Source organism: Ornithorhynchus anatinus, chromosome 1, assembly GCF_004115215.2.
Source record: "Ornithorhynchus anatinus isolate Pmale09 chromosome 1, mOrnAna1.pri.v4, whole genome shotgun sequence".
NCBI classification, from domain to species: domain Eukaryota; kingdom Metazoa; phylum Chordata; class Mammalia; order Monotremata; family Ornithorhynchidae; genus Ornithorhynchus; species Ornithorhynchus anatinus.
Genome location: NC_041728.1, coordinates 166,604,833 through 166,621,867, shown reverse-complemented (window position 1 = coordinate 166,621,867; position 17,035 = coordinate 166,604,833). Strand labels below are relative to the sequence as shown.

Here is a 17,035-nt window from a genome sequence, read left to right as displayed (position 1 = left end):
CATCAGGTTGTCCCAAATGAGGCTCACAATCTTAATCCCCATTTTACAGATGAGGGAACTGAGGCACAGACGTTAAGTGACTTGCCCACAGTCACACTGCTGACAAGTGGCAGAGCCGGGATTCGATCCCATGACCTCTGACTCCCAAGCCCGTGCTCTTTCCACTAAGCCACGCCGCTTCCCAATAATGTTGGTATTTGTTAAGCACTTACTACGTGCAGAGCACTGTTCTAAGCGCTGATACAGGGTAATCCGACCGTCCCTCGTGAGGCTCACGGTCTTGATCCCCATTTTACAGATGAGGGAACTGAGGCCCAGAGAAGTTAAGTGACTCGCCCACAGTCACACAACTAAGCGGCAGAGCCACCATTCAAACCCCTGACCTCTGACTCTCAAGCCCGTGCTCTTTCCACTGAGCCACACTGGTTACTAAGTGACTCGCCCGAGGTCACGCAGCAGACACGTGGCAGAGTCGGGATTGGAACCCGGGTCCTTCTGACTCCCGGGCCCGGGTTCTAGCCACTAGGCCACTCTGCAGACGAGCAGGGAGGGACTATTTGGTGGCCCTGAGAATCATAACTTTGGCCTACAGTCCATAAATCTCAGCCCAGCTTCTTATGCTTATTAAGTATCCCTAGAGATGAGAGATCAAGAGCAGTTCTGCATATGACCGTGAAGGAAACAAATAGTCTACAGTGTGTGTGCGTGTGTGTGTGTGTTTCATAAAATGTATACCTAGATATACTATTATGACGCAAAGGAAAGTTCCCTTCCTCCCTCAAGGCAAAGGGTCCGAGAATCCCTTCTCCTTCCGTGAAACAGGTATCAATCAGTGGTATTTATTGAGTGCTTACTGGGTGCTGAACACTGTATTAAGTGATGATAATAATGTTGGTATTTGTTAAGCGCCTACTATGCGCCGAGCACTGTTCTAAGCGCTGGGGTGCACACAGGGGAATCAGGTCGTCCCGCGTGGGGCTCACCGTCTTAATCCCATTTTACGGATGAGGCAACTGAGGCACCGAGAAGTGAAGTGACTTGCCCAGAGTCACACGGCTGACAAGTGGCCGAGCGGGGATTTGAACCCTTGACCTATGACTCCAAAGCCCATGCTCTTTCCACTGAGCCAAGTGCGTGCGAGAGTATACGTCCCAAGCACAGTGTCCCACAAGGACCTTGCAATCTAGAGGGGGAGACAAACATTACTATAAATAAGTCATGTTTAATATATAATTCATAACTATGTACATAAGTGGTGTGGGACTGAGGATGGGGCGAATCCCCAAAGCGCTAAGGTCACAGATCCAAGTGCACAGACGGAGCGGAAGGTAGAGGGGGGCCGGGGAACAGAGGGTTTAATTGGGGAGGGGATGTGACCTCATTAAGTCCTTGAAGGGGGGGAGAGAAAGAGCATGGCTTAGTCGAAAGAGCACGGGCTTGGGAGTCAGAGGTCCTGGGTTCGAATTCCAGCTCCGCCGCTTGCCAGCTGTGTGACCTGGGGCAAGTCGCTTCACTTCTCTGGGCCTCAGTTCCCTCATCTGGAAAATGGAGATGAAGACTGTGAGCCCCACGTGGGGCAACCTGATTACCCTGTATCTCCCCCAGCGCTTAGAACAGTGCTCAGCACACAGCAAGCGTTTAACAGATACCAACATTATTAGAGAAGCAGCGTGGCTCAATGGAAAGAGCCCGGGCTGGGGAGTCAGAGGTCATGGGTTCGAATCCCAGCTCTGCCACTTGTGAGCTGTGTGACTGTGGGCAAGTCACTTCACTTCTTGATGCCTCAGTTACCTCATCTGGAAAATGCGGATTAAGACTGTGAGCCTCACGTGGGACAACCTGATTAGCCTGTATCTACCCCAGCGCTTAGAACAGTGCTCTGCACATAGTAAGCGCTTAACAAATACCAACGTTATTATTATCATCGGCTTCTCTGTGCCTCAGTTCCTTCGTCTGTAAAATGGGGATTAGGACTGTGAGCCCCAAGTGAGACTACCCGATTACCTTTCAATAGTAATCACAAATAATGGTATTTGTTAAGTGCTTACTACGTACCAAGCACCGTTCTAAACTTTGGGGTAGATACAAGGTAAGCAGGTTTGCCCGCTTGGGGCTCCCAGTCTTCATCCCCATTTTAGAGATGAGGAAACTGAGGCCCAGAGAAGTGAAGTGGCTTGCCCATGTCACACAGCAGACAAGTGGGGGAGGTGGGATTAAAACCCACGTCCCCTGGCTCCCAAGCCCAGGATCTTTCCACTGAGCCACTCAGCCCTTAAAACAGCGCTTGGCACATAGTAGATGCTTAACCAATACCATAATTATTATTATTATGTGGAGGGGGAAGAAGTTCCAGGCCAGAGTGAGGATGTGGGAAAGGGGTAGGTGGTGAATAATAATGTTGGTATTTGTTAAGCGCTTACTACGTGCAGAGCACCGTTCTAAGCGCCGCGGGAGATACAGGGTAATCAGGTCGTCCCACGTGAGGCTCACAGTTAATCCCCATTTTACAGATGCGGTCACCGAGGCAGCGAGAGATGAAGCGACTTGCCCACGGCCACACAGCTGACAAGCGGCGGAGCCGGGAGTCGAACCCACGACCTCTGACTCCCAAGCCCGGGCTCTTTCCACAGAGCCACGCTGTGAGGCCGCTGTTACTCCCTCTCCTCACGCCATAGGGAAGTCACCCTAACTGACCAACCAGCCTCTGGACGTTCAGTTTCTTGCATTCCTTCCGCAGCCAGTCAGTCCACTGTATTTACTGAGCACTTACTGTGTGGGGAACACTGTGCTAAGCACTTGGGAGAGTATAACATAACAATATACCAGACACATTCCCTGCCCACGAGCTTTCAGCCTAGATGGGGAGACGGACATTAACAGAAATAAATACTGCCAGGGACAGCTCTGCCTCTCCCTGCCATTACTGTTGCTCGGAGAGTCCACGTAGCCGCCTCCCCAAGGGACTCCCCAGTAGAGGCGGAAGCAGATGCTCGGAGGCACACGTCCTGCTCACTCTCACAAGCCCAGTGGAGGGGTCAGTCGGCAAGAAAACCCAGCCTCGGGTCGACTTAAACCACCTGATCAGCCTCCTCTGGCACTGCCACCCAGTAGCTCAACACTTTGAGGCCTCCTTTTTAATGCCGGTTCTGCCACTTGTCTGTGTGACCCTGGACAAGTCACTTAACTTCCCTGTACCTCAGTTCCCTCATCTGTAAAATGGGGATTAAGACTATAAGCCCCATATGGGACGGAGACCACGTCCAACCTGATTCGTTTGCACCTACCCCAGCACTCAGAACAGTGCTTGGTACACGGTAAGCGCTTGACAGATACCATCATTATCCTTATTATCATTCTCTGAGTGGATCGAGAAGGCAAAAGTGTTGGTAGGACTTCCTCCTCCAAGTGAATACGGAGAGCTAATGTTAGACCGTAAACACATTTTGGGCAGGGAACTATGTCTGTCTATTGTTCTCTGTAGCTTCCAAGCTCTTAGTGTTCTGCACACAGTAAGAACTCAACAAATTTTATTCTATTTATTTGCTATTGTTTTAATGAGATGTTCCTCCCCTTGATTCTATTTATTGCTACTGTTTTCGTCTGTCTCCCCCGATTAGACCGTAAGCCCGTCAAAGGGCAGGGACTGTCTCTATCTGTTACCGATCTGTACATTCCACGTGCTTAGTACAGTGCTCTGCACATAGCAAGCGCTCAATAAATACTATTGAATGAGCAAATATCACCGAATGAATGGATGATGGAGGAAACGGCACAGGAGTTCTGGCAAACCTTGACGCTTTCAATAGCCTTCATAAAGAGCTTACTGGGGACCTCTCTTTTCATCTTCAAATCAGGCTGAATCAACTGATCTAGTACAGCCCAGGAATTTTTCAGGCCCAATTTTTCTTTTAAATATGAAATCTCTCCCAGGACGTTACTTTATTGTAGTAATTTCCTCCAAGGGCAGAGATATGAATACTGCTATTTCAGGCCCGGTTTGGGTTAAGAGGAGGCTGACTGTAATATTCAGGATACTGAAGGAGGTGGCCCAGGACAGGGGAGGCCCCAGAGGAGCTCTTTTGAAGAACCTGCCTCAGACACAGGGATACAGCAGGTGAGGCCAGATAGAGGATTGCCACACAACATCCTTAAGCGAAGGCCATTGAATTTATAAATCACGTGGTGGCATCAGTTGGTCTTGCAAAAACACCAGGTAGAAGCACGGGGGCCCGAGCTTCCCCTGTGGGGAGTCGATTATCCTTTAAGTGGATTGAGCTCACAGCGACGTGGCTCCTCTGTGTGGGTCATGTGAGGAGAATGGACAACAGCAGGATACCCGAGCAGCTGCCGGCCGGACGCAGAACCGAAGGAAGTCACCCCCGGGCCCGGTGGGTAGAATGAACAATTTAAAGCCACAGAGGAGCAAACTTTCAAACAATGCAAAATAGCAGCGGACTGTGGGGTAACCACCGCAGTGAATTAAACAGCCGTGCCGACGGCCATGTATGAGAGGGCTTATTCTCCTTGAACAGATTAATCGATTTAAATGTTAAAAATGACAATAATAATGGTATTGTTTAAGTGCTTATTATGTTCAAGCACAATATTAAGCACTAAGGAAGATCATCATCAATGGCATTTATTAATATTAATATTGATACTGCGTATCAAACAGTGGGGAAGACCATTATCAGTAGTATTTTACTGAGAGCTTACTGTGTGCAGAGAATTGCTTGGAAGACCACAAAACAATAGAGTTGTTAGAGAATTTCCGTGACCACAACGAGCAGACGGTCGAAAAGGGTAGGAGACATTACTAGAAATAGTATGCAATATAGGGTTTAAAGATATGTATATAAGGACTGTGGGGTTGAGGGTGGTGCGAATGTCAAATGCCCAAAGGTCACAGATCCAAGTGCAGCATGGCGTAGTGGCTAGGGAATGGGCCTGGGAGTCAGAAGGTCATGGGTTCTAATCCCGCCTCCACCACTTGTCTGCTTTGTGGCCTTGGGCCAGTCACTTTATTTCTCTGTGCCTGTCACCTCATCTGTAAAATGGGGATAAAGACAGTGAGCCCTACATAGAACAGGGAACGCATCCAACCCGATTTACTTGTTTCCACCCCAGCGCTTAGTACAGTGCCTGGAACATAGTAAGCCATTAACAAATACAATGACTATTATTATTATCATAGATGACAGAAGGGAGAGGGAGCCTGGAGGGCTTAACCAGGGAAGGCCTCTTGGAGGAGATGTGACCTTGAAGATGGGAAGAGGTGGACCGGCACATATCGAGGGGGAGAGAGTTCCAGGATAGGGGAAAGATGTGGGAAAGAGCTCGGAGGTGAGAAAGAGGAGATCAGGGCACGGTGAGTAAGTTGGGCTGGGTTGTAGTAGGAGATCAGTGACGTGAAGTAGAAGAGAGAGAGCTGATTGAGTACTTTCTTTTTGATGCATAGGTGGATGGGCAGCCATTGGAGGTTCTTGCGGGGTGGGGAAACGTAGAGTGAACATTTTGGAAAAATGATCCATGCCCCAGAATGAAGTGTGGACCGGAGTGAGGGAGACAGGAGGCAGGGAGGTCAATGAGGAGGCAGATGCAGTAGTCAAGGCGAGTTAGGATAAATGCCTGGATCGGTGTCATAGCAGTTTGGTTGGAGAAGAAAGGGCAGATTTTAGCAATGGTGTGCAAATAGATCCAAAAGGATTTGGGGACAGATTGAATATGTGGGATGAATGAGAGAGATGAGTTGAGGACAATTCCAATGGTAAGGGTAAATACAAGACCACGAGGTCGGTCACACCCATCCACATGGAGCTCACAGTCCAAGGAGGAGTCAGTAGGTTTTGATCCCCATTTTAAGATGAGGAAACTGAGGCACAGAGAAATTAAGTGACTTGTCCAAGGTCAAACAGCAGACAAGTGGCAGACGTAGGATTAGAACCCAGGTCCTCTGACTCCCAGGCCTTGCTCTTTCCACTAGGCCATGCTGCTTTTCTAAACAATTAACTCGGACTAAGTACTGAGCGATTGGAAGAGTACAGTATAGAGGACTTGGAAGAATAATGTTGGTATCTGTTAAGCGCTTACTATGCGCAGAGCACTGTTCGAAGCGCTGGGGTAGATACAGGGTCATCAGGTTGTCCCACGAGAGGCTCACAGTTGATCCCCATTGTACAGATGAGGTAACTGAGGCCCAGAGAAGTGAAGTGACTTGCCCACAGTCACACAGCCGACAGGTGGCAGAGCCGGGATTCGAACCCGTGGCCTCTGACTCCCAAGCCCGGGCTCTTTCCACTGAGCCACGCTGCTTCTCAATGAGCTCTGGTCTCGTGTAGCTTACAGCCCAGTGGGCAAAGTTGAAGTTCAGAATACCAAGGGGCAAACTCAACAACAGAGCTAGGCCCTGCCAGGCAGAAACTCAATAGTTCGACAAGGATCTCTCCCTTCTTATAAATAATGTATGAAGGAGCGTCAGTCTCATAACCATCTTTTCAGCTACGCTCGCAAGTGTAAATAGGATCTGCCACTTGTCTTCTGTGTGACCTTGGGCAAGTCCCTTCACTTTTCTGGGCCTCAGTTACCTCATCTTAAGGCTGGGAGCCCTATATGGGACAAGGACTGTGTCCGACCCAATTACCTTGTATCTACCCCAGTGCTTGGTTCAGGGTCTGGCACACAGTGAGTGCTTAGCAAATACCATAATTATTATTATCATCATTATTAGCGACGGTAGCCTCGTCTTTGTCTATGAAGGACAGTGAGGTAGATGATGTCTGTGGGGATAGGGGGTTGTTTCTTAGTTCCCACATTTCCCTCGTACTGGCTTGGCATTACCACCCCCTACTCTGAGAGCAGTAGAAGCACAGAGCAGTCTGATTTATTCCCAGTGAGCGTCTGTTTCAGTGTGGAAGAGATTGAAATTATTCACTAAAGTGATGTTTGTGACTATGGTCTGTGGATTTTTGTTACCCTTGCTAGTCCTACCCATCCATTACCAGAGACCTTCAAGGGTTGGCTGAACTCCATAAAGGTTGGCCCGGAGCCAGGGGAACCAAGAGGCCTTACTTTGAGCCCTGGCCTGGATTCATTTGAGAAAGCAGGGCTCTTCCCTTGGAGAGAAAGAGGGATGCTTCTCTCTTTTCCGTTTTAAAAAGAACTCTCCTGTTTGGTTTAAAAAAACGGTCCCATTCTCCCAGAGTTCACCCAGAGAACCCCAGAGGATAACAATAATGATAATTATTATAATTATGGTATTTGTTAAGCACTTACTCTGTGCCAGGCACCGTACTAAGCGTTGGGATAGATACAAACAGGTCGGGTTGGACGCAGTCCCCGTCCCACGTGGGGCTCACGGTCTCAATCCCCATTTCACAGATGAGGTGACCGAGGCACAGACAAGTGAAGCGATTTACCCAAAGTCACACAGCCGACAAGGGGCAGAGCCAGGGTTAGAACCCATCATCTTCTGGCTCCCGGGCTCACGTTCTATCCGCTAGGCCATGATGCTTCATTTGAACTCTGGGTTTTAGGTACCATCTCCACCTTCATCCCATTCTGATGTCCAAATCTCTTATGGGTCTGATGAATAGATGAGCTTCACCATCATCCCCGGATCCCTCCTGCTCTGTCTCCAGCCCCACCCTTCCAGTGGCTCTTTGAAACACCCCTTTCTCCAGCTCCTCCTGGGTGTTCCCCGGCACTCAATCCTTGGACCTGCCTGTCCTCATCCTCATGGTCACTTGGCAGCATGGCCAAGTGGATAGGGCATGGGCACGGGAGCAAGAAAGATCTGAGTTCTAATCCCAGATCTGATATTTGTCTGCAGGCTGATCTTGGGCATGTCACTTCACCGCTCTGGACCTCAGTTCCCTCATCTGTAAATCGGGGATTAAGACCGTGAGCCCCATGTGGGACCGACACTACATCCAACCTGATTACCTTGTACCAACCCTAGCACTTAGAACCATGCTTGACACATAGTAAGCAGTTACCAAATTCTATCATTATTATTATTTTTGCACCCTGGATGATCCCCCCGCACTGAGCCACCCAGAACAGTTTTTTTATGTGTAACTTAGCTTTCCTGATTTCGGCCTCTGGTGCCGCCTAAACCTTGGGTCCTGAAAGAGATCAGGGAGGGTGAGAGAGGGATGTGAGGGTCCCCACATCTGAAAGTGAAGATGGCAGCACAAAGTTTTATAAAACAAATCCTGTGGTCCATTTGCTGACTGGGGAAAGAAGGCACTGCAGGGACATTCGAAGCCAGAAAGGACAGAGGAGCGTCAGAATGAAGTCAACGCGATCATCGGGCTTCATCCAGAAATCGACCGTGCTTTCAGGAAGCCCTCCCCTGTTCTTAAAGAGAAGCAGCGTGGTTTAGTGGAAAGAGCATGGGCTTGGGAGTCAGGGGTCATGGGTTCTAATGCCGACACCGCCACTTATCAGCTGTGTAACTCTGGGCAAGTCACTTAACTTCTGTGCCTCAGTTACCTCATCTGTAAAATAGGGATTAAGAGTGTGAGCCCCATGTGGGACAACCTGATTAGCTTGTACCTACCCCAGGGCTTAGAACAGAGCTTGGCACATAGTAAGCACTTTAAAATTACCATCATTATTATCATTATCATTATTAAAGTCCCAGTGCTTTCTGGGTCCTTCCCTATCCATATAGTAGCCTCTATCCCCCTTGGGAAAGATGAAATTAATCCCCATCTCTGCTAGGCTCCTGGAGTTGCTCGGCTGTAGGCCGCTCGAAGGTATTCGAAGAAGATATCACTGATGGTGAAGAGGCAAACCGAGACCCACATTCCTGACCACACTTAGGTCCTTGGGGTGTTGTCAGGCCTAATATTTGTTCAAATGAAGATCACTATTGGTGACCCTTCTAAACCACCCCGCGTGGAAAGCAAATGCTTCAGACGTGACCATTTGGGCCCTGTGGTCTGGGAAATTTCAAGGCTCCTCCAGGCAACAACCTTCTTTCTCTGCCTAATGTCTGCCAGCTGGACTCTCCCATAGCCGCTTCCAACACTGTTCACCCAGGCCTAGGCCTAATAATAATAATGTTGGTATTTGTTAAGCGCTTACTATGTGCAGAGCACTGTTCTAAGCGCTGGGGTAGACACAGGGGAATCAGGTCGGCCCACGTGGGGCTCACGGTCTTAATCCCCATTTTACAGATGAGGGAACTGAGGCCCAGAGAAGTGAAGTGACTTGCCCACAGTCACACAGCTGACACGTGGCAGAGCCGGGATTCGAATCATGACCTCTGACTCCAAAACCCGTGCTCTTTCCACTTAGCCACGCTCGTGGTACTTGTTAAGCGCTTACTATGTGCCAAGCACTGTTCTAAGTTCTGGGGTAGCTACAAGTTAGTAAGTCAGGTTGGACACAGTCCCTCTCCCACACAGGGCTCACATTTTTAAACCCCATTTTACGAAGAGGTAACTGAGGCCCAGAGAGGCGAAGTGACTTGGCCGAGGTCACCCAGCAGACAAGTGGGGGAGCTGGGATTAGGACCCAGGACATCTGACTCCCAGGCCCCTGCTCTATCCACTGCACCATGCTGCTTGCCTAAGCCCAGCTCTCCCTGATTTCCAGGAAATTAGTAGCCACCTGGCAAGCACCGAGGGTGTGGGCTGCCGCCCTGCCTCGTGGGATGGCCCAGAATCAGATACCAAGAAGCAGTCCTTCCTTTCTGCTCTCTCCACCCCACAGCCTGCCTTTTATCCAGAAGGGTCTGTGGCTTTGGAGGGCAGAGGTCATGTTTTTGCCTCTCACATAGGGCTGGGAACCCAGAAGGTGCTTGATAAATGGTTCTGTTGGTGCTGTCATGACAGCTGTTCAATAGAGTTTGATGGCAGGTGCAGCTGTGCAGTGGCAAGGCAGAGTTGGAGCCGGGTGTCCAGGCAGGAACGGGGTAGGAGGAGGTGCTTGTCAAGAGCTTACTATGTGCCAGGCACTGTTTTAAGCGCTGGGGTAGACACGCGGTAATCGCATCGGACACGGTCCCTGTCCCACACAGGGCTCACAGCCTCAATCCCCATTTTACAGAAGAGGTAACTGAGGCACAGAGAAGTGAAGCGACTAGCCCAGGTCACAAAGCAGGTAAGTGGGGGAGGCAGGATGAGAACCCAGGTCCTCCTGACTCCCAGATCCGTGCTCTATCCATTAGGCCACGCAGTCAAGCAACAAGACCCCTCTAACCAGGTTCCTCATCCACGAAGCTAGTCCGAGGGCCATTCCACGGTTCCGGAACAAGCCTCGGGGAATGCTGTAGCCGGCGCTTTTCCAAAGTGGCACCAGCTCCTTTTCCCGATCGGGGGCGCGGTGTGGGAAGGGGAGATGAATCTGAGATGAGAGATGAGCCTGACCCAGAGGGGAGAAAGCACTGCTGCCCTTTAAAAAAAACAATTAAAGAAAACAAAACACTTGACTTTGCGATGACTGCGAGCCAAAACGATAAGAGGGGAGAGCAGGGGATGCGACGACCCGGTCCCGTCTCTCCTCCCAACAAAAGAATTTGACAGTAGGCTGAAAAAAATCCAAATCCCTTCGAAGCCCCACGCTTCCCGAAACGGCATGGTTGTACGGCTGGAGGAAGGCGAGGGAAGCGTAGAGCTATAGGATTAGCATTCCAGCCCCATCGCCCGATCCTGCCTTGATAACTTAGTCTCCCTGGCTCTGCATGCAAAAGCAGGGAGTTTCCAGGCTCCCTTTCTGTTTACTTGAAGGCTGGGGTCTTTGGGATGAGCCCTGCCCTCCACCCCACCTACCCCACCAGGCCACACCGCAGGTCACGCTAGGCCCCTTGGCCTTCTCACCGATTCAAAACCCCCAGGGCCAGAAAATATCTTTCGTCGTGGTCCTGGTATGGGATTTGATGACTCTGTGTCTGCAGAGGAATCAGCACAGTCACAAGAGCTTTCGCCCAAGGATTAGAGCTCCACATTTCCAAAACTCCCCGGACTCACTCAGCCTGGCCGAAGGAAGAGAAGGAGGGGGAGTGAGAGAGGTGGGGAGCGAGAGAGAGAGAGAGAGAGAGAGAGAAAGGGAGGAAGGAAAGGAGAGAAAAGAAGAGGAGAGGAGGAGGGGAGACAGAAAAGAGAAGAGGAGGGAAGGAAAGGGAAGGAGAGAAGAGAGGAGAAGAGAAGGCACGGAGAGAGATCGAGAAAGAGAGGAGAGAGACTCAGAGATTGAGAGAGATGGGGGGAGAGATTGAGGGACAGAGAGAGAGGAGAGACACGGAAAGAGATATCGAGAGAGAGATGGGGCGGGAGAGAGAGCACGAGCACAGTAGCAGACCAGCGACGGCCGCTCATACACCCCTGTTCTAGGAAGGAGCTGGTGTTTGCAGTTCGTATCGATTCCCTTTGTGGATAATTACACCAGACTCATCACAAATCGAACAAAGCTGGCGGGAGAGCTAGGGCCAGTTAGATCTCTGGGGCTGCGTATGTGTTGAGAGGGACAGAGAATCGTGATGCACTGAAGGGCTAACAAGCTACTGGTGTTACTCCAGTATCTGCCAGGCTGGAAAAGGGACTGCTTTCATATTCTGCTGAATGTGTTGTTTCTTTTAACTCTTGGCGGTGAGATCGCTAGGCTGAGTGAGGAGAAACGTGGCTTAGTGAAAGGAGCCCGGGCCTGGGAGTCAGCGGACCTGAGTTCTGATCCCAGCTCTGCCAGTCGCCTGCTGCGTGACTTTGGACAGGCCACTTAACTTCTCTGTGCCTCAGTTACCTCATCTGTAAAATGGGGATTAAGACCGGTGAGCCCCTGGAAGAACATGGACTGTGTCCAAACTGATTAGCTTGGATCTACCCCAGGGCTCGGCGCAGCGCATATAGTAAGCGCTTAGAAAATCCATTAAAAAAAAAAAAAGTCACGGAGCTCCGATGGAACTGCAGGCAGTTAACAGGGCGGTTAGATTGCGGAGAGGGGTGGTTCCTGGGAGCCAATTCTGAGCAACTTCAGCCTAATGTCCTGGCCTTAAAAACCTAAGTTCCTGAATTCCCCCCAGTTGTGTTTTAGCAATCTATTACGTGCCAGGGGCAAGGGAAGAGTGAGAACGTGAATCTGTACCAAGAGCAAGAGGGTATTTAAAGAAGTCAGGATGTTTTCTCACATTTGTTTTCAAAATAACATCTTCCTGAAAATATCGTTTGACTAACAAGCACCTGGGACTATCGATCAAAACCCATCTTCTCCACCATCTAGAAAACTCTGGATTTAGCCCCTAAAATGTCAGTATTTCCAATCCCCAGACAATAAAATTGCAACCCAGTTAACGAAGCAGCTGCCTAAAACGGATCCTCCTCCAGCATTCTCTCTCTCTTTCTCTCCCTCTTTCTCCTTCTCTCTCTCTTTCTCTCTCTCACACATACACACCCAATTGCAGAATTTAGAAACGGCAATGAAGACGAACGACCGCTAAGAATAATAAAGCAGTTTGACTTGGCAAGCGACAGAGAGTCAAACTGGCCATCTCAAAATTGCCAAATCCCGGGCTGTGGTGGTTTTTCTTTCCCCGTTCTGAGGAGACAAGGTATCACTTGTGTTTCCTTGTAATTCCAAGCGCTCCCACCCCCCCCAACCCCCGGTAAAGCCGAGCCCTCGGTTTCCAGCAGCCCAGAATCTCCCAGTTTCCGGCCACCTCCACCCTCTGCCTCGTCCAGACAGCGATGCCCACCGCTCGTCGAACAGATGCGAATAAAGGACCCCTGCCAGGTCCCCCACTCCCCCGCAAAATCACCTCTGGAATAAAGCAAAGGTTTCTGCTCCACTAAGCTGCTCCCTCGAGGACAGTGAGAGCACAAATTTTAAAGGAAAAAGAATCTGAGCTGATCGGCCTACCCCCTCCCTGACACCCACCCTTCCACTCCCCCCCACACACATCAACACACACACACACAGACACACACACACACACACACACACACACACACCCCCAGAGCATCCTAGCCACTGCCGGTAGCGGTTATCGGGGAAGTGAGTGAATAGGACCGTGTAGATGTATAGGCAGAGGATGGGGCAAATAAGTGTCAAGTTGATACTCACTCATTCATTCATTCCATCGCATTTATGGAGCGCTTACTGTGTGCAGAGCACTGTACTAAATGCTTGGAAAGTACGGTTCGGCAATGAAGAGAGACAATCCCTACCCAACAACGGGCTAAGAACTCAGTGCTCGCAAAGGAGCTAAGACAGAGTTCGAGTCCAGGTAAGGGTTCTCCTTCAGCGGGCCTTTCTCCGGGGGAAAGCTGGACCACCGTCCACCGGGTCCGAAGCATCTCCCCCGTCCCCGCTCCCAGCCCCATCCAGAGAGTTCCCCCCGCGGGACGGATCCCTGTCGCTGGCCCGGAGCCATCCCCTTCCCAGGCGATCCCTTTTTCCTCCGGCTGGGAGTTGAGCGCTCCGGGATCCCTGCTCGCCCACCGGCCAGAGGAAGAGAGGGATGGGGGTGGCGGGAGGTCTGGCCACTACGGATGGCCCTGAGTTGGGCCGCGAGGAGTTTGGGAGCGGTCGAGGACTACCCCGGTGGGAGAGGGGCTACCCCGGACGGCGAGGGGCTACTCCGGACAGGAGATGGGCCACCCTGACGGAAGAGCTACCCCCGACGGGAGAGGGGCTACCCAGACAAAAGAGGGGCCACCCCGGACAGGAGAGGGGCTACCCCGGACAGAAGAGGGGCTACCCTGGATAGGAGATGGACGCCCCCCTGACAAAAAAGCTATCCCGGATAGGAGAGGGTCTACCCCGGACAGGAAAGGGGCTACCCCGGACAGGAGAGGGGCTACCCAGACAAAAGAGGGGCTACCCCGAACAGGAGAGGGGCTAACCTGAACAGGGGAAGGGCTACCCCGGAAAGGAGACGGGCCACCCTGACAAAAGGGCTACCCCTGACAGGAGAGGGGCTACCCCAAACAGGAAAGGGACTACCCAGACAAAACAGGGGCTATTCCAGACAGGAGAGGAGCTACCCCGGACAGTGAAGGGCCACCCCGGACGGGAGAGGGGCTACCCTGGACAGCGAGGGGCTACCGTGGACAGGAGAGGGGCTACCTTGGACGGGAGAGGGGCTACGCTGGATGGGAGAGGGACTACCTGGACAAAAGAGAAGCTGCTCCTGACAGGAGAGGGGCAACCCCGGACAGATGAGGAAGGGGCTACCTCTGGCAGAGGAGGGACGAACTCGGGACGGGCGAGGGGCTACTGCGGCCAGGAACTCGGACCGGCAGCCTGTTCCGAGTCTCGGGGGAAACGCGCTCCGAGCCTCCCGTTTCAAGGGAGCTGGGGGCCCGGGGGGACCCCAGATTGCGGCTGCCTCAGTTTCCCCACTCCCCCCCCCCCCCATTCCCATCCATCCAGGGACCCCGGGCTGGGGGAGGGAAAACCCTGGGACTGAGCCGATCCCGGAATGGAGAGGACTGGCCTGAAGCTCAGCTCCGGTCCCCCGAGCCCCGGGGGTCTGCCACCCGGGGGGGGGGGGGGGGGGGGGAGGAGGACGAGGAGGATGAAGAAGAGGCTCCCCACAAAGCGCTCTGCTTTCCCCTTATCCCCCCCTTCCAGGAGAACCGGGATGGCGTTTTCCCACGCCCGGGAAGTCGATTCGAGTTCAAATTCTAGACTGATGCGGGGTGGGGGTCGTCTCTCTTTCTTGCCGAATCGTCCTCTCCGAGCGCTCAGTACAGTGCTCCGCGCACCGGGGAAGCGCTCAAGGAATACGATTGAATAAAATCGAAGTCTTTCACTCCCCGGCTCGAGACGGGAAGAGAGAGGAGGCGACGGGAGGAGAGAGGGACGGAGAGATGGAGAGAATCAGATGAGGACGGGAGGAGAGAAGGGAACCGAGGGGGAAAGGAGCTTGAGCGGGGAGAGAACGACTGAGGGGGCAGAGCGGACCGCGAATAATAAGCATATTTACGGTATCTGTTAAGCGCTCACCGTGTGCCAGGCACCGTCCTAAGCGCCGGGGGAGATACCGGATAATCGGGTCAGGACCCGGTCCCCGTCCCGCATGGGGCTCACAGTCTCCATCCCCATCTTCCAGATGGGGTCCCTGAGGCCCAGAGAAGTGAAGCGACTTGCCCCAGGCCACACAGCGGGCAAACGGGGGGGGGGGGAGAGAGCCGGGATTAGAACCCACGACCGAATACTTGGGGTGCTGATCCCGAGCCGCGGCCTCGAACTCGGAACCGGTCCCGATCCCAAGCTCAAGCCTCGAACTCAGAACCCCGCGTTCTTCTTTTGGGGGGAGTCGGGGAGGGGGGTCGCCCACCGGACACCGCAATGCAGCTCGGCTCCCACCGTTTTCGGGGCGGGGTGGGGGGGTCGAGGGGGGAGGAAGGGACCCTCTCCGACAGCGCGGATAATCAGAGCATCGTCAGGGGATGTGTTAAGCGCTCACTGGGTGCCGAGCACTGTTGCAAGCGCTGCGCCCGCCGTCCGCCTCGTCCTCCGGGGGGGACCCGGGCAACCGGGGCGACCCCGATCCCTCCCGGGCCGTCGTCCGGTCCCCCCCCCGCCGACCCTCCTCGAAGCAGAGGACAGAACGCACCGCGCACACGCGATTCAAAACGCCGGGCTCCCCAAACTTGCTCTTGGAAGGGAGAGAGGGTGGGGGCGTTTTACCTTCCATTGCCGTCACTGCGGAGGCCAAGCAGAAAAGCACTAAGAAATCCGGTGCCATGGTAGACCCCCGCCCCCGGGGGGGGGGGAAAAGACCAAAAAAAAAAAAAGCAGCCGGAGGGGGGGGGGGGATGGTCAGTTCCCGCTCTGGCCCGGTGAATTTTCTTTCTTGTTGCGTTTTTTGTATCCTTTAGCGGTCCTCTCCGGACGGCAGGCCCCGGGGGTGCGAGGGGGCCGGGGGTGTGTGCGTGGAGGTGAGGGTGGGTGGGTGTGCGTGTGCATGTGTGTACGCGTGTGTGAGGGGGTGCGAGGGAGGATGTATTTTAGTGTCACATTGCGAGCTGTAGTAAAGTGTACAGAAAGGACCGGCTCAGCCACTGAGGCTGAAGGGAGGGGGAGGGAGAGGAATCCCCCCCCCCCCCCCCCCCCCCACCCTCCCGCCCCCCACCAGCTTACTCTCTTCCCACCCCCAGCGGCTCCTGGCCAATCGAGGCATCGAACCTGCAAAAATGCCCCGGCCAATGGGAAAAAAGCACCTCCTTTACTCCCGCATTGTTGGGAAAACTTTTAGGGGGAGGAGGGAGAGAGCGGGAGGAGGCCACCGTGGGAAGCCACGAGGCAGTCGACCAGCGCGCCCTGCTGGCCGCCACGCGGTACCGCGCCCGCCTCCCGCGCCCCTCGGAGGGCATTCATTCATTCATCCATCCATCCATCCATCCATTCATTCATCCGGCCAGCCGTTATAATAATAACGTCGGTATCTGTTAAGCGCTTACTATGTGCAGAGCGCTGGTCTAAGCGCTGGGGTAGCCACGGGGATCAGGGTGGTCCCGCGTGGGGCCCGCAGTCTTCGTCCCCATTTTACAGATGAGGCCACTGAGGCCCAGAGAAGTGAAGGGACTCGCCCGCGGTCACACAGCCGACAAGTGGCGGAGCGGGGATTCGAACCCGTGACCTCCGACTCCAAAGCCCGGGCTCTTTCCACTGAGCCGCGCTGCTTCTCCACCCATCCCTTCGTGATAATAATAATAATGTTGGTATTTGTTAAGCGCTTCCTATGTGCAGAGCACCGTACTAAGCGCTTGGAATGTACAAATCGGCAACAGAGAGAGACGGTCCCTGCCCACTGACGGGCTTACGGTCTAATCGGGGGAGACGGACAGACGAAAGCAATAGCAATACATAGAATCGAGGGGATGAACTTCTCATTAAAACAAGAGCAATACATATTCATCCATTCAATCGTATTTATTGAATAAAATAAACTGTGGCATTTGTTAAGCGCTCACTATGTGCAAAGCACTGTTCTAAGCACTGGGGGATACAGGGTGCTCAGGTTGTCCCACGTGGGGCTCACGGTTTTCATCCCCATTTTACAGATGAGGTAACTGAGGCTTGCCCA

At 52.8% G+C, this 17,035-nt stretch overlaps 1 protein-coding gene across 1 annotated transcript in view; it reads right to left on the bottom strand.

The window, feature by feature from the left end:
• The window catches only part of EPHB1 (EPH receptor B1), a 652,092-nt gene extending 636,342 nt beyond the window's left edge, over nucleotides 1–15,750 (bottom strand). Inside the window, 1 exon segment of the mRNA XM_029062965.2 lies at nucleotides 15,637–15,750. Coding sequence (XP_028918798.1) covers nucleotides 15,637–15,694 — 58 coding nt within the window. The 5' untranslated portion in view covers nucleotides 15,695–15,750.
• Between the last annotated feature and the right edge of the window lie 1,285 nt (nucleotides 15,751–17,035).